Here is an 18,745-nt window from a genome sequence, read left to right as displayed (position 1 = left end):
CTTTTTATACTCATTTCTTTGTGCCATTCTTAGTAGCAGAAATGAAGCTTGTCTAGGGTTTTATCCTGGACAGTAAAAGCCATGGAGTAGAAAATTAATTTGCTATTTTAAATAGTCATAACTGCTGCTTGATGGAATCATCTTAAGTAGACTTAGAAGTAGTTAGGAATGTGGGAGCCCACTTTATTGCATGCTGACTGTCTAGGATTTTAATGACAGAAGACTGATATAAATACAGACTGAGCATTCCTAATCTGAAAACCTGAAATGGTCCAAAATCCAAAACTTTTTGGGTGCCATGATGCTCAAAGGAAATGCTCACTGGAGTATTTTGGATTTTCAGATGAGGGATACTCAACCTGTACTTCTACTGCTGCTCTTGTTTTTTCATTTACCAACCTGAGATGGAAGATAGTTCCAAAATTCTTATTGTAGATCCTGTGAGGCATCTGCTCACGGGATCCAGGCAGGTTAATTAAATTATTGACGATGGCCAGACATATGGTAAGAGGGAGAGATGGTAGACATTGGTGAACTGGAGAGTACATACCCCACATAAAAGGGGAAGCTACTGCCCCTCTCCAGCTTGTTATTGCCATGAGAAACTGAGCCTGCTGTTGTAACACTGCTGACATTTTTGAAGGGAGCTTGAAATCTGAATCTTAATGTAAATGTTCTCATTTTTTAAAATGTTGGTAACTAATACAAATTTTTTAAATTATGGGACAAGTAAAATATATCTGTGGACTGAACACGATCTATTTGTGACTCAATTTATGACCTCTGGTATACTCTGATACAGAATAGTAAGGTCCCTATGAGTATAATTTGAGGAACTCTAGGGTTATATTATTAGAAAGTCATTCTTTTGTGCCAAATTGTTCTTTCTTCTACATACACCTAGGAAGGATTAGTACATTGTTTGTTAAATTCCTAGTTACTTAGGGAAAATGAAATAATAGCTCTTATCTCTATGGAAAGAAAAACTGAGGCCCTGTTAGTGAAAGTTGAGTACCTGCTCTGGAGCCAGTAAAAATTAACAGAGAATGGTGGACCGAAGCTGCCAAATTCAGGATTTGTGTACCTGTTTGGAAGTATCAAAATTCCTTGTAAGTAGTAGCAATTGTACTGATCGTATATATATTTCATAGATTCTCCAAAAGTCTTGCCAGGATAAATCCTTCACCCTACATAGTAAATATTAAGAAAGAGAAGTTGCTCCAAATCTGTTATGCTGGAGAAGATAATAATTCTGTTTACAACTTAGCAACACATCATAAAGTGAATGAGGTTTAATTCAATATGCTGGTAAAACTCTGTCACTATTTATTCTTTAAAGGAGGAAGAACATTAAGTCAACCCAGACACTTCTTTTTGGTTTGCTGCCTATGTAAAAATGACTAATGTTCATTTTACTACCATGAAAACTAAGACAGAGGGCTGGTGGGTATTAATGAGATCTGTTAAGGGAGATTAGTGACTTCATTTTATTAGATATAGACAGTTTTCATAGTAATGCTCAACACTAATGAATACATCAAAAACCATACTTTATTTTATGTATAGCAATACAATTTACATATTAAATAACACTATAATAGAATGATTTGATATAGTTTTAAACAGAAGAAAAAGGGAAAATTTCAGGTTACAAAATCCCTCCCCCACCCTGAACAAATAAAAAAACAAACCACTTTTTCCAGATGGGTCAATGCAATGAATGTATTCGATGACTAATTATGTCTAATTCCAATTGCACAAATGGTCAATGGAATTAAAAAGAAAACCCAACTTTCACAATCACTGCCTCAAAGAAATAACACGTGTTGGATTCTTTTGGAATGCAAAGATGGTTCTTGCTACTTCAATACACAGAAAGTTGAATTCACATATCCACCACAAAAAGAAAAAAAAAAAAAAACTATGATGGAGTTGAAACTAGAAAAAAATTAGCTTTATATGAAAATATAAAATTCTATGATTATATACCATAGATACAAAGTTCCCAGAAGATGCTTACCCAAGCAACAAAATATTTACAGTTTTAATGATTTTAGCTATTTCAAAATGAAGTGAAAGAAATATGGGTCAACATGAAGGCTGAATTCTTTAGAAATGATGGCTGCTTGCTAGTTTCCAATGTCCTAACAAAAAAGGAGTCACTACCCCAAATGTTGGAGAGTTGCGACATTTTATAAAATTGACTGTCTCCTTTTTTGGAGATGTTTATTTCTTAAAACTCAAGATATTTTTCTTGAAATTAATTATCCTCTGTAGAAAATGCTTCCCTTTGCAAATATTTAACAAAAATACTAAAAACAGTTTAACAGCTAAGACAAAGAAGAGGCCAAATATTACAATTCCTTCCTATTTGTAGCATGCCTTCTTTCCAGAGATAAGTAAAGCCAATATTGTATGTTAAATGGCAACTAAAGGAAAGTGCAAAGGGTTAAGTGAAATTACAGCTGTTAAAAAGAAAAAAAAAAAAAAAGAAAGCAGGCATTTTCCCTTCATATAAAAATTCACTGGCACCATTTGAACATAAATTTTAGAACACAAGAGTTGAAAATGCATTTTCCAGTATAACTGCTAAATTCTTAAGACAAACTACATTTTGATTATTTTTTCTTAAATTATGATGAGTTTGGGTTTCTTTTATTTTTTGCTTAGAATTAGTAATATGTATCTTTGGTAAATTGGTATCTATATTTTAATTTTAAATACAGTATGTATGCAATTAAGAAAAAATTCATAACAAGGCAGTTGTGCTGTGTCATCATAAAATAATTAGGATTATTTACTGATTTCAGTATGTCACTCTGGGCTAACAACTCCCACAGCCAGACCTTGAACACCATAACCCTTTTTTCATCTTGCTGGGCTCTTTTATTTAAAATGGATTCTAGAAGCTCCCAGGCTTAAAAGTTAGGAAAACCAATTAAATAATCTTATTCTTCTTGAAATTCAGAAGTTAACTTTTTAACATAAAAGAAGATAGTGTGGCTACAGGATGCAAGAAAGAGTTCTCCTGATGGCAACAAGGTGTTTTTTCTCTGATGTCCAGCATGGCCATTTGGTCTGATCATTGCAATTTTGTATGCTGTGTGTGTTCTGTTTACCTAGAGCTAAATTCATACACACAAACAGCTTATTTATAAAATAGCACACATTAATTTGCAATAACTATTTCCTTCCCCCCTGAGGGCAAGTGGTAATAACATTGTTGTTTTCTCAAGCAATGTGCTTATGTCTCAAAGAAAACACCATCTTTGAAACCCGCAGCCTCTGGAAGGATGCAAGTATATTTTTGCCAATAACGAATAATAGGGAGGATACACTCTGTGGTGAAACTGAATATCTTCAGTGAAGTGTGTTTGAACCACTATGGCAAGATAGGCAAATAGCAATTGCTCATAGTTCAATGGGTCAGGATCTGTAGACTTTGGTTTAAGCCTGCTATAGACATGCAAATTGCTCACAGGGAACTTCTAAACCATCTTTACTGTTTCTATAATATTTACCAACTTTTTTTCTGTTATCATGATTCTTATAACCATGTAAGAAAGAGACAGTCACAGAACTGCACCGGAGGGTATGCATTTCCATGAATTGAGCCTTCTGTAAATAGCACAGAAGGGAATACGTGCTATTTGTCTTCTAACCAATGTTTACTTTTATTAAGGAAAAATTACTGAGAGAGGGATCATGAACCCCAACTAGAACATGACTTCTGAATACTAAGCCCACTGTGCCATCTACTGAAAAGAGTTAGATCATCTCAAGGTTCTGTACAACTAAAAATAACCCACTTAACTGACTAAAAAAACTAGCTCTTGCCATGATCTGAAACCGTTCTCTTCCTGATTCTCCTCAGCCTTCTGGCAGTTGTAGTGTTCCTATGTTCAAGCTTTTTTTGCGTTATGTAGAGCTTCCTGTCACCTCTGGTGGGAGCAGAGAGGCTGTAAAGGGGTCTGTGTCACCTATCCTATACAGCCTAACAAACTTTGCTCACTTGAACACCTGTTCTCAAGACTAGCCTACATAGTCCTTGCAAAGCAGACTATTCTGTATTGTTGAGTCTATGTGATGAAAAGATGAAATTAACCCTGGTAAGTTATGTAGTTCATGAAAATTCTATTGACCTGGCCTGTGCACTGAAACTCATGGACTTGGCCTATAGACTCTCTCTTTAGCGACTTTGGTCCTCCAGCACCATTCTGACAAACTTCATAGTACGACAACTCAAGATAAATAGAGCCTCAGTGCTGATCATCATTAGTGTTTTAATGCCTACCTGGATACTATGATAGCAGCCAGTGTGGCCTTTTTTTTTTTTAAGTTTATTGTCATAAAAATTAAACAAAACCCTTTTCTTCTTAACAGGCCCAGTTCTGGTGATGATCTCACTTCTGACAGAAAGTATCCCTCAAAAGCGAACACATCTCAGTAAGTAGTTTATTGTTCTAACAAACTCTGCTGACATTTCTCACTAATGCTGTTAATTTTCCCATTATGTACTGCAGGGTGAATATGGCTCCAGAGGCTAGACCGAATAACTTCCTCGGACTCTGTAATGACTATCACCATCTTTTACTGAGGTCTACCTTAAGGCTAAACTACACAAAAGCATCCAAAGCCGTCTCCCTCTTTTAAAAATTACTTGAAAATGTAGACATCACCTTTTATTCAAAATTCTAATTTTCTCTCTCCAAATCAGATTTATCCATGTGTGGAAGTTTAGATGGTCCCAATACTTTTGCTAATACAGTATTTTCAATTTAATCTTAAATAGAAGAATGTATGTAATTAAGAGATTTATTTATGAAACATTTGGCAAAAAACGGAAAGAGAAGAATGTTAACTAGGTAGTTTTTATTAGATTGCTATATGAGTAATAGGGAATTTTTAGAGGACTAGTTTCAAAATTACACACCTGCAAAAATTTTAATTCTTCTTCCTACTGTGAGGTATGATATCATAAACCAAGCATTAATGGGGAGTACTAAAGGGGTCGTATAACTGAGTTGTGTAAAATATTGCCATCTCTCTATTGTAAAAGATAGCCCTGGTTTTAGGGGGTAGCTATTTCAGAGAGTCAAAATGGAATAACACACACTGTCCACATAGCTACTGTGAAAGCTGTAATACAGAGTTATCTTTTATTTTGACACAATTTTTTGAAACTGTGAATATAACTTTGTAACTAATAAGAGATGTTCACATGAAGCAACTCTTAAGCTTTCTAATTTCTTAACTAATCTGTTAACCATCATAAATGGAACTGTTTCAAGGCCATGATGTTGATAGACCTTCTTAGGAGCTCCCAATAGCCTGCTGTTCTGTAAAAGAAAACAATGCTCATCCACTCCATTAAAATACAGAAGGCATACAGTATTGAACAGTGCCTACAAAAAAATAGGAGAGGATGGAGGAAAAGTACAGCATTGCCTGCTAGTAGAATGCAACTGCTTCAGCAATAATAATAATAATAATAATAATAATAAAATCAAGATTCACTGGTATAACAAAGACCTTCACTATACTGAACTAAAAAGTAGCATGTATGTCGTCATGGAATGTCATATCAGGGTTTGCTTTAGTATTAGATTATAGGCAGTAACACTGATCATATAGTGCAAACTAGGTAAAATTGCGTTTCACTGTGTGAAATGAACAGAGGTGCAAATGCTCAGTAGGATACCATTAAGACATAAAATGGCAAAAAATAAATATCAAAACTTTTATCAGTGTAAAAAAGTAACTGGGTTATTGTATAACCTAGAGTCTGGCAAAAAAGGCCTCAAAAAAGTTCTCAGTCTTCAGAAGTTTACAAATTAAGTGCCCTTTCAGGATTCCAGTCACACTAAAGACTCCATACTCTCGGCAGGGTCTGATTCATCTGCAATTAGAACAGCACCATTTTTGTCCACTGTCGTGGGACCATTTCCATTTTCTTTAGTGCTGACCAAGCTGAGCATTGCTTTATAGACAAACTGGTATTGTTCCTGAAAAACAAGAGGAAAACAGTTTGAGCCAAAGAACAGCTTAGTCATTTCATCTAAGGTGGAAATACCATAATTAAAAATGTAATTGTAAAAATTACAATAGAAAAAACAGGAATAGCATAAATGTTATCTAAAAAACTTTTTAAAAAATCATTTGAATCTTTTATAATCAAGGATTATAATCATGTTCCTTATGTCCTTGATCTCTGTTAGCTTGGAGCCAGTTCTCAATGTTGATGGTTCATTCAGATAATGGAATATCCGTATCTAATAACTAGACAACACTATGCTCTAAAGCAGGGTTTCTCAACCTCAGCACTTCTGACATTTTGGGCCAGATCATTCTGTGCTAGATCATTCTGTGCTGTCAAGGGCTATCTTCTGCATGGTGCAATGTTTAGCAGCATCCCTGGCCTCTAGATATGAGTGTACCTCTCTCCTTTCACAGTTATAACCACCAAAAAATTCTCCAGTCATGGCCAAATGTCTCCTGGTGGGAAAAATCATTCCCAGTTGAGAACTACTACTCTAAAGTATGAGTCTGAGTTTCTTTCTTTCTTTTTTTTTTTTTTTTTTGCCTTTGAATACTAGGAAGTTTTATTGAGGTACATCAAGCAATTCCACATGAAAACAGATTCCACAAGAAAGAATTCTCCCCCCGCCCCCCCACAGATGAAGAATGTGGATTTTACTGAATGTTTTTGTGAGTCTGAATTTCAATTGAAGTTGTAAAGATTTACCAATAAGAAAACTACTTACAATGTCTGTGAATACTCCAGGCCTCATAAGATTGATCATTTTTGCAACCTGGAAAACATCCACAGCATTTTCATTCTCGAGTTGCTGGGACAGGGTGGTAAGGGCACATAACATTCCTGCTGAAACTGCCCCATACCTGGGAGAGAGAAAAAAAGATGCAATTTCAGATTTACTAAGAGACTGAATATATTAGAATGAAATTACCATCACTTATTTTTGTAGAAACTAAGTAGATTATATTGACATCTATTCTAGAAGATAAAAATGAATGAAATGCTGGACAGGGGAAGGGCTTTGGAAGCTAGCATAAAGGTGACATTTGTTTATGAATGCAAAATATCCCAAACTGGTTCATCAGACTTAGCTTGAGGTTCAAAAGTAGACTTGGGAGAGTTATAGAAGAGGTAGTGTTGGGGATGAGTTGGGTGGTACAGTAGGAAAAATGATATAAGAGAACCTTAACGACAGGCTATTGGACAAGTAGCAAGTAGTAAAGGGCTTTGAAAAATTTTTTTTAAATAATCCCCAAAAGCTAAATTAAACTTGCAAAATATGAAGAATAGAGAATGGAAATATATGGCTCAAAATGAGGTCAGAGAATTTTCAAAATTAGTTTCATATTTAGCAATTTTTGGCACTGAAGTGGAACTTTTAAAATGAGAGGCACATTCTATGAAATCCTTGGAAAAATAAATATGGTTCTCTTTGCTTCACAAAAAAAGGCTTAGACTTTTTCAGATCGCCAACTCCATATTTTACAGGAACCTGTAATAGTACAGTTTCCATATCAGTGATGAGAAAACAGGTCAAGTAAATGAATTGTTCACATTGGTGGTGCTCGTAGAAATGAAACTAGAGTTCAGATGCTCTGTGCCCACTGTCTCTTAAAAACTGTTAAATATGTAGTTCCTGAATGAATTCTTGTATGAGATTAAAATAGTACACGTTTTACCAAAGTCCAAATAAGACCCCAATCCCTTTTAATCACTACTCTAACTTTGGAGGTAACCTATCCAGAGGTAAAAATTGTTATACATTTAGGTATAGCCTTCCTGATTTAGGTATATCAGTTGCAGTACAGCTCATTATTTCATCTGCTGTATGCATACCAGATTTATTCATTTCCTTACTGATGGACATTTAGCATGTTTGTTTGTGTGCATATCAGCATGGGTACCATGAGTAAAAGAGCTAGGTCACAAATATGCCCATTTTTAGTTTTAAAGACATTGCTATATTTCTTTCACAAGTCGTTGTTACCTATTCATATTCCTCCCAGCATGAGAGTACTTCAGTCACACAGCAGAACTCTGTTGAAATTCTAATAATTTATGGATGTTCTAGGTAGCTGGCCATGTCTTTATCTCCCAGTAATACCAGTTTTGTATCCTTCAACTTTTACACTTCTTATATCTTTTACTTTTACTATGTTAGCTAGAACTGAAATAATTTTATGTACTAGCCCTGAGATCGTGTATCATTTAATGTCTTTAATGGTCAAGCTTCTACGTTTTCAATATTAAATAAAAGTATTTGCTGTACGCCTCTGGTAAATAACACTTATCAAGGTAAAGAGGATGCTTTCTATTTTTAGCTTGCTAAGAGTGTTTTCTTTTGGGAGGGTCATGAATGGGTGTTATGCTTTCTAATATCTTTTTTTCTAAATCTTTTTAATAATGTACTGAATTCACTTATAGATTTTTGGTGATGTTTAAGCAGGATAAGTCTTTTTCATGATGTGCAATACTTTTAATATAACATATTGGGTATTATTAGACAGTATTTTATTTACATTTTTGTATCCATATTCAAATAAGTAAGACTGGCCTATACTTTTCCATTCTGGTGCTAGCCTTGTTTGTTTTGGCAGCTAGCTGGTACAGGGATCAAACCCTGGACCTTGGTGTTATCAGCAGGTGTTATGCTCCAACCAACTGAGCTAACCAGCCAGACCTGTTTGTTTAAATAAAGGTTGCATTAAATCTTCTATGTGTTATTGTTCAAATGTAGGTTTGGTCAGGACTTGGACCCTACAGTTGGAAAACTTGTTCTATTATTATCTCCATTTGAGGTTGAAGAAACAAGGCACATTCAGATGAAATAACTGTACAAAGTCTCAGAGTGAGACTAGATCTTAAATTTGAGCTGATACATGTAAATGGCTGAGAGCACATACCATGTGTTTGGTAAATATTTTATTATGCTCATTATCTAGGCTTAAAAATATATTAGTATAGAGTGGCAAATAAATAGTCTCAAATGTTTATTTTATTTCCTTTAAAATAATCTGTATTTTTAGCTTTTTACTGTAGAAAATGTTAAACATACACAAAAGTCTAATAGTACAGTAACCTTCATGTAGCCATCATTCAATTACAATAATCATCAGCTTATGGACGCTCTTGTTTCATCTCTATTTCCTCCCCCATATATTTTGAAGCAAATCCAGATATTTTATTCAGAATTATTTTAGTATAAAACTCTAAAAAATAAGGACTTAAAAGAATAAACATAATATTATTGCACCTAAGCAAATCAACAATTCTCAAAGTTTTTAACGTAACTGCAGATAAATGGGAGACTTTTTTGCCTTCCTAATGTTATTTCCTGCCTTCTCTAAGTTTTTCTACACCACATTTTCCAAAGTTGTATCTTTTATTTATTCCAAAGTTGTAAAATTTTATTTATTGCTTAAATTTTATTTTCTCCTCCCTGTCTCCATTCTATCACTGTTTGCTTTATCTTTTAATTCCTTGTACTTTTTTTTTGCATTCTGGTTCTTTTTCTGGTTTCTTAAGTTGAAAGCTTGGCTTATTTATAATCTCTTCTCTAATACTCATATATGCAGTTTAGGCTGTACTTTTTTTTTTTTTCTTTGAGAATAGTTTGTCTCTATCTCACAAGATTTTGAAATCCAGTGTCCTCTTCTTTGTCATTTCGTCTTAAATATTTTGCAACTTCTGTTTCAGTTACCTTTTTAACCCATGAATTATTTTTAGGTAATTCTAGATGTAAGGATTTCAGTTTCTAGGTGTAAGGATTTGGGATCTTATTTCATTGTTGTTTTCTAATATTAAAGCACTGTAATGAATGAATGTAGCCTTGTATGGAACGTATTGAAATTACTTGTATGTGGGAACGTACTGAAATTCTATTTAAGGTCAATTTATATAAATCACTTGTGTTTGAAGAGACTATAGGTCTCTTCATACAGTCTCTCTTGGGTGCAGATGTCTCTATATCACTATTACATTAGGCTTGTTAATTGTGGCATTCAAACCTTCTCTCTGAATGTTACTGTTCAAATGTATGCTGATCATTCAGTTTAAGAACTCAACTCCTTATTCAATTCTTAGGAAACCTCTACTAGTATTACTTCTTCTTTAACTTATCTTTTATCTCCCTATGGATCATCTTTTAGATAATATGTTAGAACTTCTGTATCTAGCTTCCATATCCTAGTTTTATTTCAGTGCTCTCCATTCCACTACTAGCCTGTTTCTTTAATTTCATAAATTATATATATATATATATACGTTTTTCCATTTTTAGGCTCTAATTTGTTCCTGTTTCATAATACATGTTCTTAATTTGTTTCATAAAATCTTTTGGATATCTGAGCATATCATTTTAATATCCTATTGTGATTGCTCTATTAACTCTGATTCATTGTGTTTTTTGGTTCTTGTTCATCATGTTGTCTTTCCTCAGATTCTATATTGTACTGAGTTGACCTCATTTTAACATGGTATTTTTTAAAAAAAATCATTTGTACTAATTTTGTTCAGGAGGGGAAGAATTTAACCTTTGCTTTAATATGTTCTAGTGAAACAGTTAGACTCAGGATCCCAGTCCCCCACCCGCTGCAACTTATTTTCCTCCCCTTGGCTCTTTTTTAAAGCCAGTCAAGTAGAAAAGTCAGGTAACATGTATCTTTGTTTTAGAGTGTGCGCTCCATGTGGGATTACTCTGGCCTTTCCTTGGGTTGCCTTTCCTATTAGACACTCTTAAAAACTTAAATTAAGAGGAAGCACCTATACAATTAGGCTGTAAAGATCTTAAAAGTAATGCTTGTTTAACTAGTGCTGTTAAGGAAAAAACCAAAAGTATTTTCATCTTTCCCTGCCTATGTCTCAAAGGAATTACAAAAGAAATCAAAATACTTTAAATTCCTGATGTACAGTAATGATTTTTAAGTGTTCTGCCTATATTCATTATAAAACACATTGGGTTCCTTGTATAGTCAGTAAGCATAGTATCTACAGCCATTTAATCGTATTTTTTACCATTTCATATAATTATTTACAATTATTTAGCTTTGTTTTTAAGACTGTGGTTTTAAAATCATAACGAAGAGTGAAATCCAGTTATAACCCTGTCACTGTGAAGAAAGTGAAGTTTCCCATAGAAATTAGTGGGGCAAGAAGGAAAACCAAGTATTAAAGCTAGCATATGTATCAATCCTGGGGAAAAATGGCAACACAAAAGCCTTCCACAGGGCTTTAAAAAATTAAAACTTGGGCAGCAAATGAGAAAATAAAGTAGGAAAAAAATTAAAGCATGGTCTTAAGAAACAAGGAAGATGAGTGCAGGAATGCTTACTGTGGAAGGCAGTGTTAACCACTGGGATTAGACAGATATGTATGTGACTATGACCAGGGCCAGCTCCCTGGCGTGCCACCTGTGAAGTTGTATAGGGCCCTGTGCCTCAATGGGCCAGTGCACTCAGAAGGGTCCTGCAGTTAGTTTATTCCTTTCCTGTTGCCATCTGGAGATTCTTAATTCTTAATCATTTCTGAGCAAGGAGCACTGAGTTTTCATTTTACATTGGACCCTACAAAATACACAGCTGATCCTGCACTGACACTAACTATATGTTTACACAGGTCCTAGGCAAGTTACTTAACTTTCCTATGTCTGTTTTCTCTTACGTGAAGGTGGGGATCCTAAAATTACTTTTCTAGTGGGGTAATTTTGAAGATTTAAAGAAATAACTGAATTAGTTATGATTTGTGGGTGTCTTTGCAGCAGTTAGTATGGAAAGCAGTCCATATATTTCTGCCTCTATAGAATATCTCAGTAGTCTTCAGATCCTTTGATCTCAGGACCAAAATAAAATAAATTATTGAGGACCTGCAAACAGCTTTTTCTTCTTTGGGCTGTATCTATCAATATTTGTTATTATTAGAAATTAAAACTGAGAAAATGTTACAAAACAAGGCACTTTAAAAAGTTCACAGTAAGATTTGTATTATCTTTTAATTCTATTTTTTCTAAGAACTTTTTGAAGTACCCTTGTAAAAGAACAGGCAAGCACACATTCTATTAGTTTTGACAGTGATGATATCATGTAGCTCTGGAAAACTGTATCATACATTCAGGACAGAATGTATCTTTGTGTTATTGTGGAAATAGTTTTGATGTCTTGAATCTTCCTGGAAAGGCCTTGGAGGACCCTTCCCCCAGTGGTCCTCATATCACACTTTGAGAACTCTTAAATGAAATTAGCCTACTACGATATCCAATAGGGTGAGATATATCTCCAGAGTGAAAAATTAAGTATTTGCACAGGAAACTATTCTTCAGAATAGTCCTGAACAGGTGAATATAAGATGCTCAGAATGAAGCAGTTTGCCTTTGGGCTGTGCCTGTGCCGTGGGTGGGGGTAGGCAGGGCACATGATGAGTTTGGTTGTAGACAAGATGCATTTGAGGTGTTTACAGGCCATCAGAAAGAGATGTTTAGAGGTAAGAAAAGAAAGTAAGGTGGAAATGGAAAAGTAACTGGTGTTCAGAGTATTGCTCTAGAGCTAGAAACCGTTTAAAAATGTTGAAGTTGTTCTTGAGTAATGTGGAAAAATACTTTCTACAGAATCAACTTATCCCCCACAGTTGGTAGATAAATGAACTGACACATTTCTATAGGTGGCTTTTAACCCAGCTCACTTATGTGATATTTGCAGAGCCACTGGTTTAGGATTAATTTCCATTTTTTGTATTTAGACCTAAGAACAAGCTACATTTCATTAATTTCAGCGGTGACATATTTAGCATGTGACATAAAAATCACTGAATAAGTAAGACAAATATACCCCAAAGCTGAATACAGATAAGTTTAATCAAACAGTTCTGTTTAGTGTTTAACTGGTTGTTGGTGTTGTTTTTCTTTCCCTCTTTCCTTACCATTAAATAGATTAGCTGCATTACTGACTTCAGGACAGAATTCCTCAGAGTACCACCGTAACAAAATCAGTCACAGAACTGGGCAGCAAACTTTAGAAACTGGCCTAAACTGGTAAGAGCTGGTAAAACCCAGAACACATTTGAAAAGCTGATCCAGATTAGTGGGGGAAAAACTTTAGAAGCAGCACTAATTTTATGCTGTAACCGCATACCATAAAGTTTCATAGATCAACAGCAACTACCCATTTATTTTGAGGCTGACTGTGCTCTTTAACCACTGCTGGATTGTCACATTTCTGGGGATCTTAGTGTGCTATTTAATTACTGCTTCAACTCTAATACTTTTCTAATCTTAATTTTTAATCTTACTAATTAAGAGTCACTCTGACATTTTGAAATAGTCACTATTTCCTAGGAAAGACCACAGAACTCTTTGGAAGCAGCCAATAATATGGCTTACTTTAAGTAGGAGGGTTCTAGGATTTGAGGTAAAGGAGATGACCTAGGCTCAAGTCTTTGTTACATGTTAACGCTTCATGTTACAACATTAGTTCAAGGAAAACAAAAAAGACTTAACAATAAACTTTGCCTTCACATTTATTAATATCTTACACTACTAGAGTCGTTGGTAATTTAATGAACATAATGGATGCACTAAGAATATGCTGACCAAGGGAGCTACCTTGGAACTAAAATAGAAATGAGGATGTATAATTAGTTCCATATTGGTTACAGATTTGTGAGAGTCTAAATGATTCAGGGTTACACAACTGACTTACAGGTTGATTCCAGCCATGAAGTTTGACTCCACATATCCATATACATACCATAAGGTATGTCTAGGACCCTTTCCTTCTTATTTGAAGGGCCGGGTTTAAATATTATTCTGACACGTAGAAGCTCTGAGACCAGGCACAAGCAAGTAACTTGTTCTTTTGGAGATTCATATTCTTTACCTTTAAATCCCAAAAGGCAGTACTATAAACTTTCAAACATATCATAAAGTATATATATTATCATTAATAATAGTAACTTGATCCCTTTAATCAACTAAACCATATTTTAAGAGGTTCCTTCCCTAATAAGTGTTTGCTGAAATTCAGTGTAAGGATTTTAAAATGAATGTAAGTATTTAATTAATGTAAGTAGTTAATTACATTATTAATTTAACTATTTATTATTAAGACAAAATCTTAAAAACATGCAAGTCTACCTTTGTAGGATAAGATATAGTGCTTTCATTTTCTAGAACATAACACTCTAGGAGAACCTAGAGCCTTGGAAGAGTTTGACATATTAAAATGTAAACAGAACCCCAACATTGCGCACATGTACTCATCAGAAATAAGCTGAGAGGGGGGTAGGCTTTTAAATTCTGTCTTCCTTTTCTGCTACTATAACAATTCAACAAGAAAAATGTCCAAATTTTAAGATTAAAAAACAGGTACATACTCATCATGAACAATGGTGGGGCCATCCCTTGTTAAGGCCTCTTCCTTGATGACGTTGATAAGTTCAAAGGTACTGCTTATGGGGGCATCTGGGTTAGGCCATTTGGGACACTGAAAGTGCCGAACTTCTAGGACATAGTCATCCTATAATCAATACAACATGAGTCACATTCTATCCTTTATTTCATATTATACAATCTACCTAGAACTTGATCCTGAGTAGGCATATATCATAGATAACTCTGAACAATGTCAGGTTAACCAAACTGAAGCTGGTAAGAAGAAAATACTGGGGAGGTCTGCCTGCCCTTAGAAAATAAGCAGATCATCCTAGTGAAACAGAAGAATCTCATTTTGTTCAGGCAAAAATTTCAAGCAGTGATAAGTTATAAGAGACTTTATAGCCTACTCTATCTTCTTATTTATAATTTTTTTTTTAAAAAGCAAGGAAGGAGTTAGGGGATCATCATTTAAATTACTAATATAAGAAAGTCCCCTTCCCCCCGTCTGTCCCACACAAAGGCAGTTATTATACATCAAAATGTTGTTTACTTAAGAAAAAAAATTAACACTTTTGTTACACATTGCAAAGCTTACATTTCTGATGGCAAAGAAAATACTGAGCTTTAAAAGTATGCTGTTTTTATAATTAGGTCAACACACCTATTTGTATACATGCTGAATCAGAGGAACTTTTACATTTCGTCTAGCCATCTGGAAAAAGCAAATATTTGAAGGAAGAAAGAGGAAAATGTACATATTTAAAATTAAGTCATACTCAAATGACTGAGCCTATATTGAGGGTGGTAAATTACTTCATTATTACTTACAAGTATGATCCAGGACCCAGGTGTGGCTGTTAATGAGAACTGAGGTTTAGTTACCTGTGTAGCTTCAAGGATAAAGTCATGGATGATAATTTGTTCTTCATTAGAGAGGCACAGTCTGTCTTTGCTGATAAGGGTGACAGTAAAGGCCTCACAGTTCATGGATTCTTCTCGACTTGGCCAGTACACAAACTCATCTTCTGCCTTTAGGAACCAAAAACAAAAAAATTCCTCTGCAGTGCTGTCAAACATTTGTTTTTGAACTTTCTTGTAAAGTGATTTTATGTTTGCCATTTCCCATACCTCTCAAGTCATCTTTTAAATTGGGTTCATGGAATTATATATCTCTAATCATGCTGAGTTCAATGACTATTGTATTCTATTGTGAAATATATTTTGATAATAACGATTTCTTAGTGCCTGTCACTATAACAACCCAAAACACTCCCTCCATAGGGGATGTATGAGGGGTCTTCAAAAACTTCACAGAAGGATTCAGGTTCTTATTATCTTTTAATTCAATTTTTCTACAAACTTTTTCTAAGTACCCTTGTATTACCCCCATTTGAGAAGTGTTCTGGCATGTATAATTGGCATAGTAAAAAAGGAGACAGAATCTAGGTCAATTTTAACTTATTTCTCTATTGCTTAAGCAACCAAGACATGCTAATTGTTATTTACTGTGGATTATTTAATAACAATTCTACAGTTGAGTAGTATTTTCCAAAGGACTTTGATAAACATTATCTATCTTATTTAATTTTTACAATATACTAGTAAGAGAAGGAATTTTTAAAAAATTTTTTTATTTTGTATATTTAAGGCATACAACATGATTTTGTAGGATACTTATAGAGAGGAAAAAGGTTACTACAGTGAAGCAAACTAACATATACATCATCTCAAATAGTTACTATTTGTTTTTGTCATGAGAGCAGCTAAAATCTACTCATTTAACAGGAAACCCACATACAGTGCAATTCTATTACCTATAGTCCTCATGTGGTACATTAGCTTTCTAAGACTTATTTATTGTCCCACATATCTGCTACTTTGTATCCTCTAACCTACAGTCTCCCCATTTCCTCCATTCCCTGCCCCCACCCCTGGTAACCACTGTTTTGTTCTTTATCTCTGTATACTGGAATTTTTATTTTTAAGATTCTACATTTATGTGAGATGATGCAATATTTTTCTTTCTGTGTCTGACTTATTTCACTTAGCTTAATGTCCTCCACACTCCTGTATGTTGTGGCAAATGGCAAAATGTCATTCTTTTTTAGGGCCGAATAATATTCCATTGTTTTATATATATATATATATGTATATATATATCTCACAGTTTCTTTATCCTTTCATCCATCAATGGAAACTTAGGTTGTTTCCTTATCTTGGCTGTTGTAAATAATGCTGCAATGAACATGGGAGTGCAAATATCTTTTGACTTTGATAATAGCCATCCTAACAGGTATGAGGTGGAATCTCACAATGGTTTTGATTTGCATTTCCCTGATGACTAGTGATGTTGAGCATCCTTTCATATACCTGTTGGCCATTTTTATGTCTTCTTTGGAGAAATATCTATTCAGATCTTTTGCCCATTTTTTAATTGGGTTATTAGTTTTTCTACTATTAAATTGTATGAGTTCTTTATAAATGTTGGATATTAACCTATAGATAAGGGATTTTTATCTATAGTTTTCCAAGGCTCAGAGAGGTCCTGCTAATAAGTGTAAGTGATAGAATCTTTTTTGGAAATAATTGTGGATAAATAAGCATGTTGGCTGTAAGTACAAGGCACTCTTTAAAAGAAAAGTTAATCTGTTAGATTTCAAGAGGGGATAACAGTAAATCTTTCAGCCTTGAATCAGGCAAATTTTAAATGTTCATCCATTTTCAGATTAAAAATAGATATTCAGGCTTGGTATTTGAATTCTATCCCTGAAAACTATGGATGCCTAAGAAAAAGTTAATTGTTGCATAGGTTGGAGACTTTGTGAAAAATATGGTTATGCTAATGCGCCCCCCCACCCTGCCTTTTTCTAATCAGCTCAAATGGCAAACAATAGTTTGCCTGTAGTCTATAGATTTCTATGGGCATTTTCCTGAAGATGCCTAGCTACTATCACTGAAGTCAGAAATAATTCTGAATAATGTTCAAAACAAAGAAGGCTTTGTTTATCTTACACTGCTGCATTAGAAATGAGCCAACAGTCCAATAAGACTTATCACCCTTTCAAGTTTCAATATAGCTTATTGCCAAGTACATTTTTATTTTTAAAGCTCAGCATAAGGAGAGACAGATTAGCAATTGGATTTATTCTATACAAAAGAAGTCTGTAACTGTCGTGGGTTTCAATATGTTTTGTCCAAGGAAATAGAAGTATGGCCCTTTAAACAGATATTAAAGACATAAGGTAATGATGTACTGGGAATCTAAATTTAACCAATATGCATGGATTAAACAAAGGATTGGATGTGATCCTGGATAAATTAATGATTCTCTCTGAGCCTTAATTTCCATGTCTGAAAAGTGGGAATAATTGTTCATTTTGAAAGAGTAAGAAAAATAAATGTTACTTCTTAATTCAGCAGGTACTCTGGTCTCACGGTTATTTTGCTTACAGATATATTCATAGGTCAAAGATGTCTGGGCATCTATAATAATGCTTTCTGAGTTAGGAACCAGTGACTTTTGGGCTGCTCACAGAATTACGGTCTTGTAAAGTTAGACTAGTGATAAGTAATAAATAAGACAAAGAAAAAAAATCCAGAGATATCATCTTTAGGAAAAACTGTGCATTGATGAAACTTTCGATCTCAGAACTGAGCAGACATACGTGTAAGATTCTAGCCTAGCCTCCCTAGCCCTCAAAAGCACTAAGATGACATGTTCTAGGGTGGTTCCTGTATCCTGCCTGTCTGCAGAACATTTGTCCACTTATTCGGTCCAGTCTCCCACTAGCCTCCCCACACAAATGAGTTCCTGGGTAGATGCTTTATGGTGATTTTCCTCTGTTACGTGACAACAACAAAATACTGACTCATGTAAGAAATGAACTTTTTAACAACCCTAAATGCCTCCAGTTTTCACATGCCAAACAGAATAGACCCCTGTTGCCAGCTAATTTGAAAATTTACACTCCAGCTTTTAGCTTAACATTCTCAACTTTGTTGCCATTCCATCATACAGAAGCAGTCTTGGTATTCTGAAGCTGGAGCAAAATGCGACAAAGTGAAGTTGTTCCTACTGACTGGGCACACAGTCAAATGCATGTCATCAAGAGTAAGGGTTCAATCACATGCTGTTCTTTCTTGATTAAAAAACTCATTAACCTGACACTCATGGAGGCAGATCCTCATTGTTTTTTTGTTTTTGTTTTTACCTTCTGGGCTCACGTGTCCATATAGTCACTTTTGAAGACCCAGCTAATTCTGAAACTTAAGTATGCATGAGATCTAAGTAGAAACATTTAAGCCTGTTTTAGAGGGGAAAGAAGTAGTAACCTAGCTTAGCTGAA

The 18,745-nt window shown here is 34.5% G+C and overlaps 1 protein-coding gene across 1 annotated transcript in view; it reads right to left on the bottom strand.

Annotated features, from left to right (window-relative positions):
• Positions 1 to 5,567: 5,567 nt before the first annotated feature.
• Positions 5,568 to 18,745, bottom strand: part of PTPRG (protein tyrosine phosphatase receptor type G) — a 48,355-nt gene continuing 35,177 nt past the window's right edge. The window contains exons 14-17 of the mRNA XM_063113409.1: positions 15,282 to 15,428; positions 14,399 to 14,541; positions 6,765 to 6,900; positions 5,568 to 6,005 (exon numbers count right to left, since the gene is read on the bottom strand). Coding sequence (XP_062969479.1) covers positions 5,859 to 6,005; positions 6,765 to 6,900; positions 14,399 to 14,541; positions 15,282 to 15,428 — 573 coding nt within the window. The 3' untranslated portion in view covers positions 5,568 to 5,858. The remainder of the gene's footprint in view (positions 6,006 to 6,764; positions 6,901 to 14,398; positions 14,542 to 15,281; positions 15,429 to 18,745) is intronic.

The sequence above is a fragment of the Cynocephalus volans genome, chromosome 11 (assembly GCF_027409185.1).
Source record: "Cynocephalus volans isolate mCynVol1 chromosome 11, mCynVol1.pri, whole genome shotgun sequence".
Lineage (NCBI taxonomy): Eukaryota > Metazoa > Chordata > Mammalia > Dermoptera > Cynocephalidae > Cynocephalus > Cynocephalus volans.
This window is presented reverse-complemented; position numbering and strand designations above follow the sequence as displayed.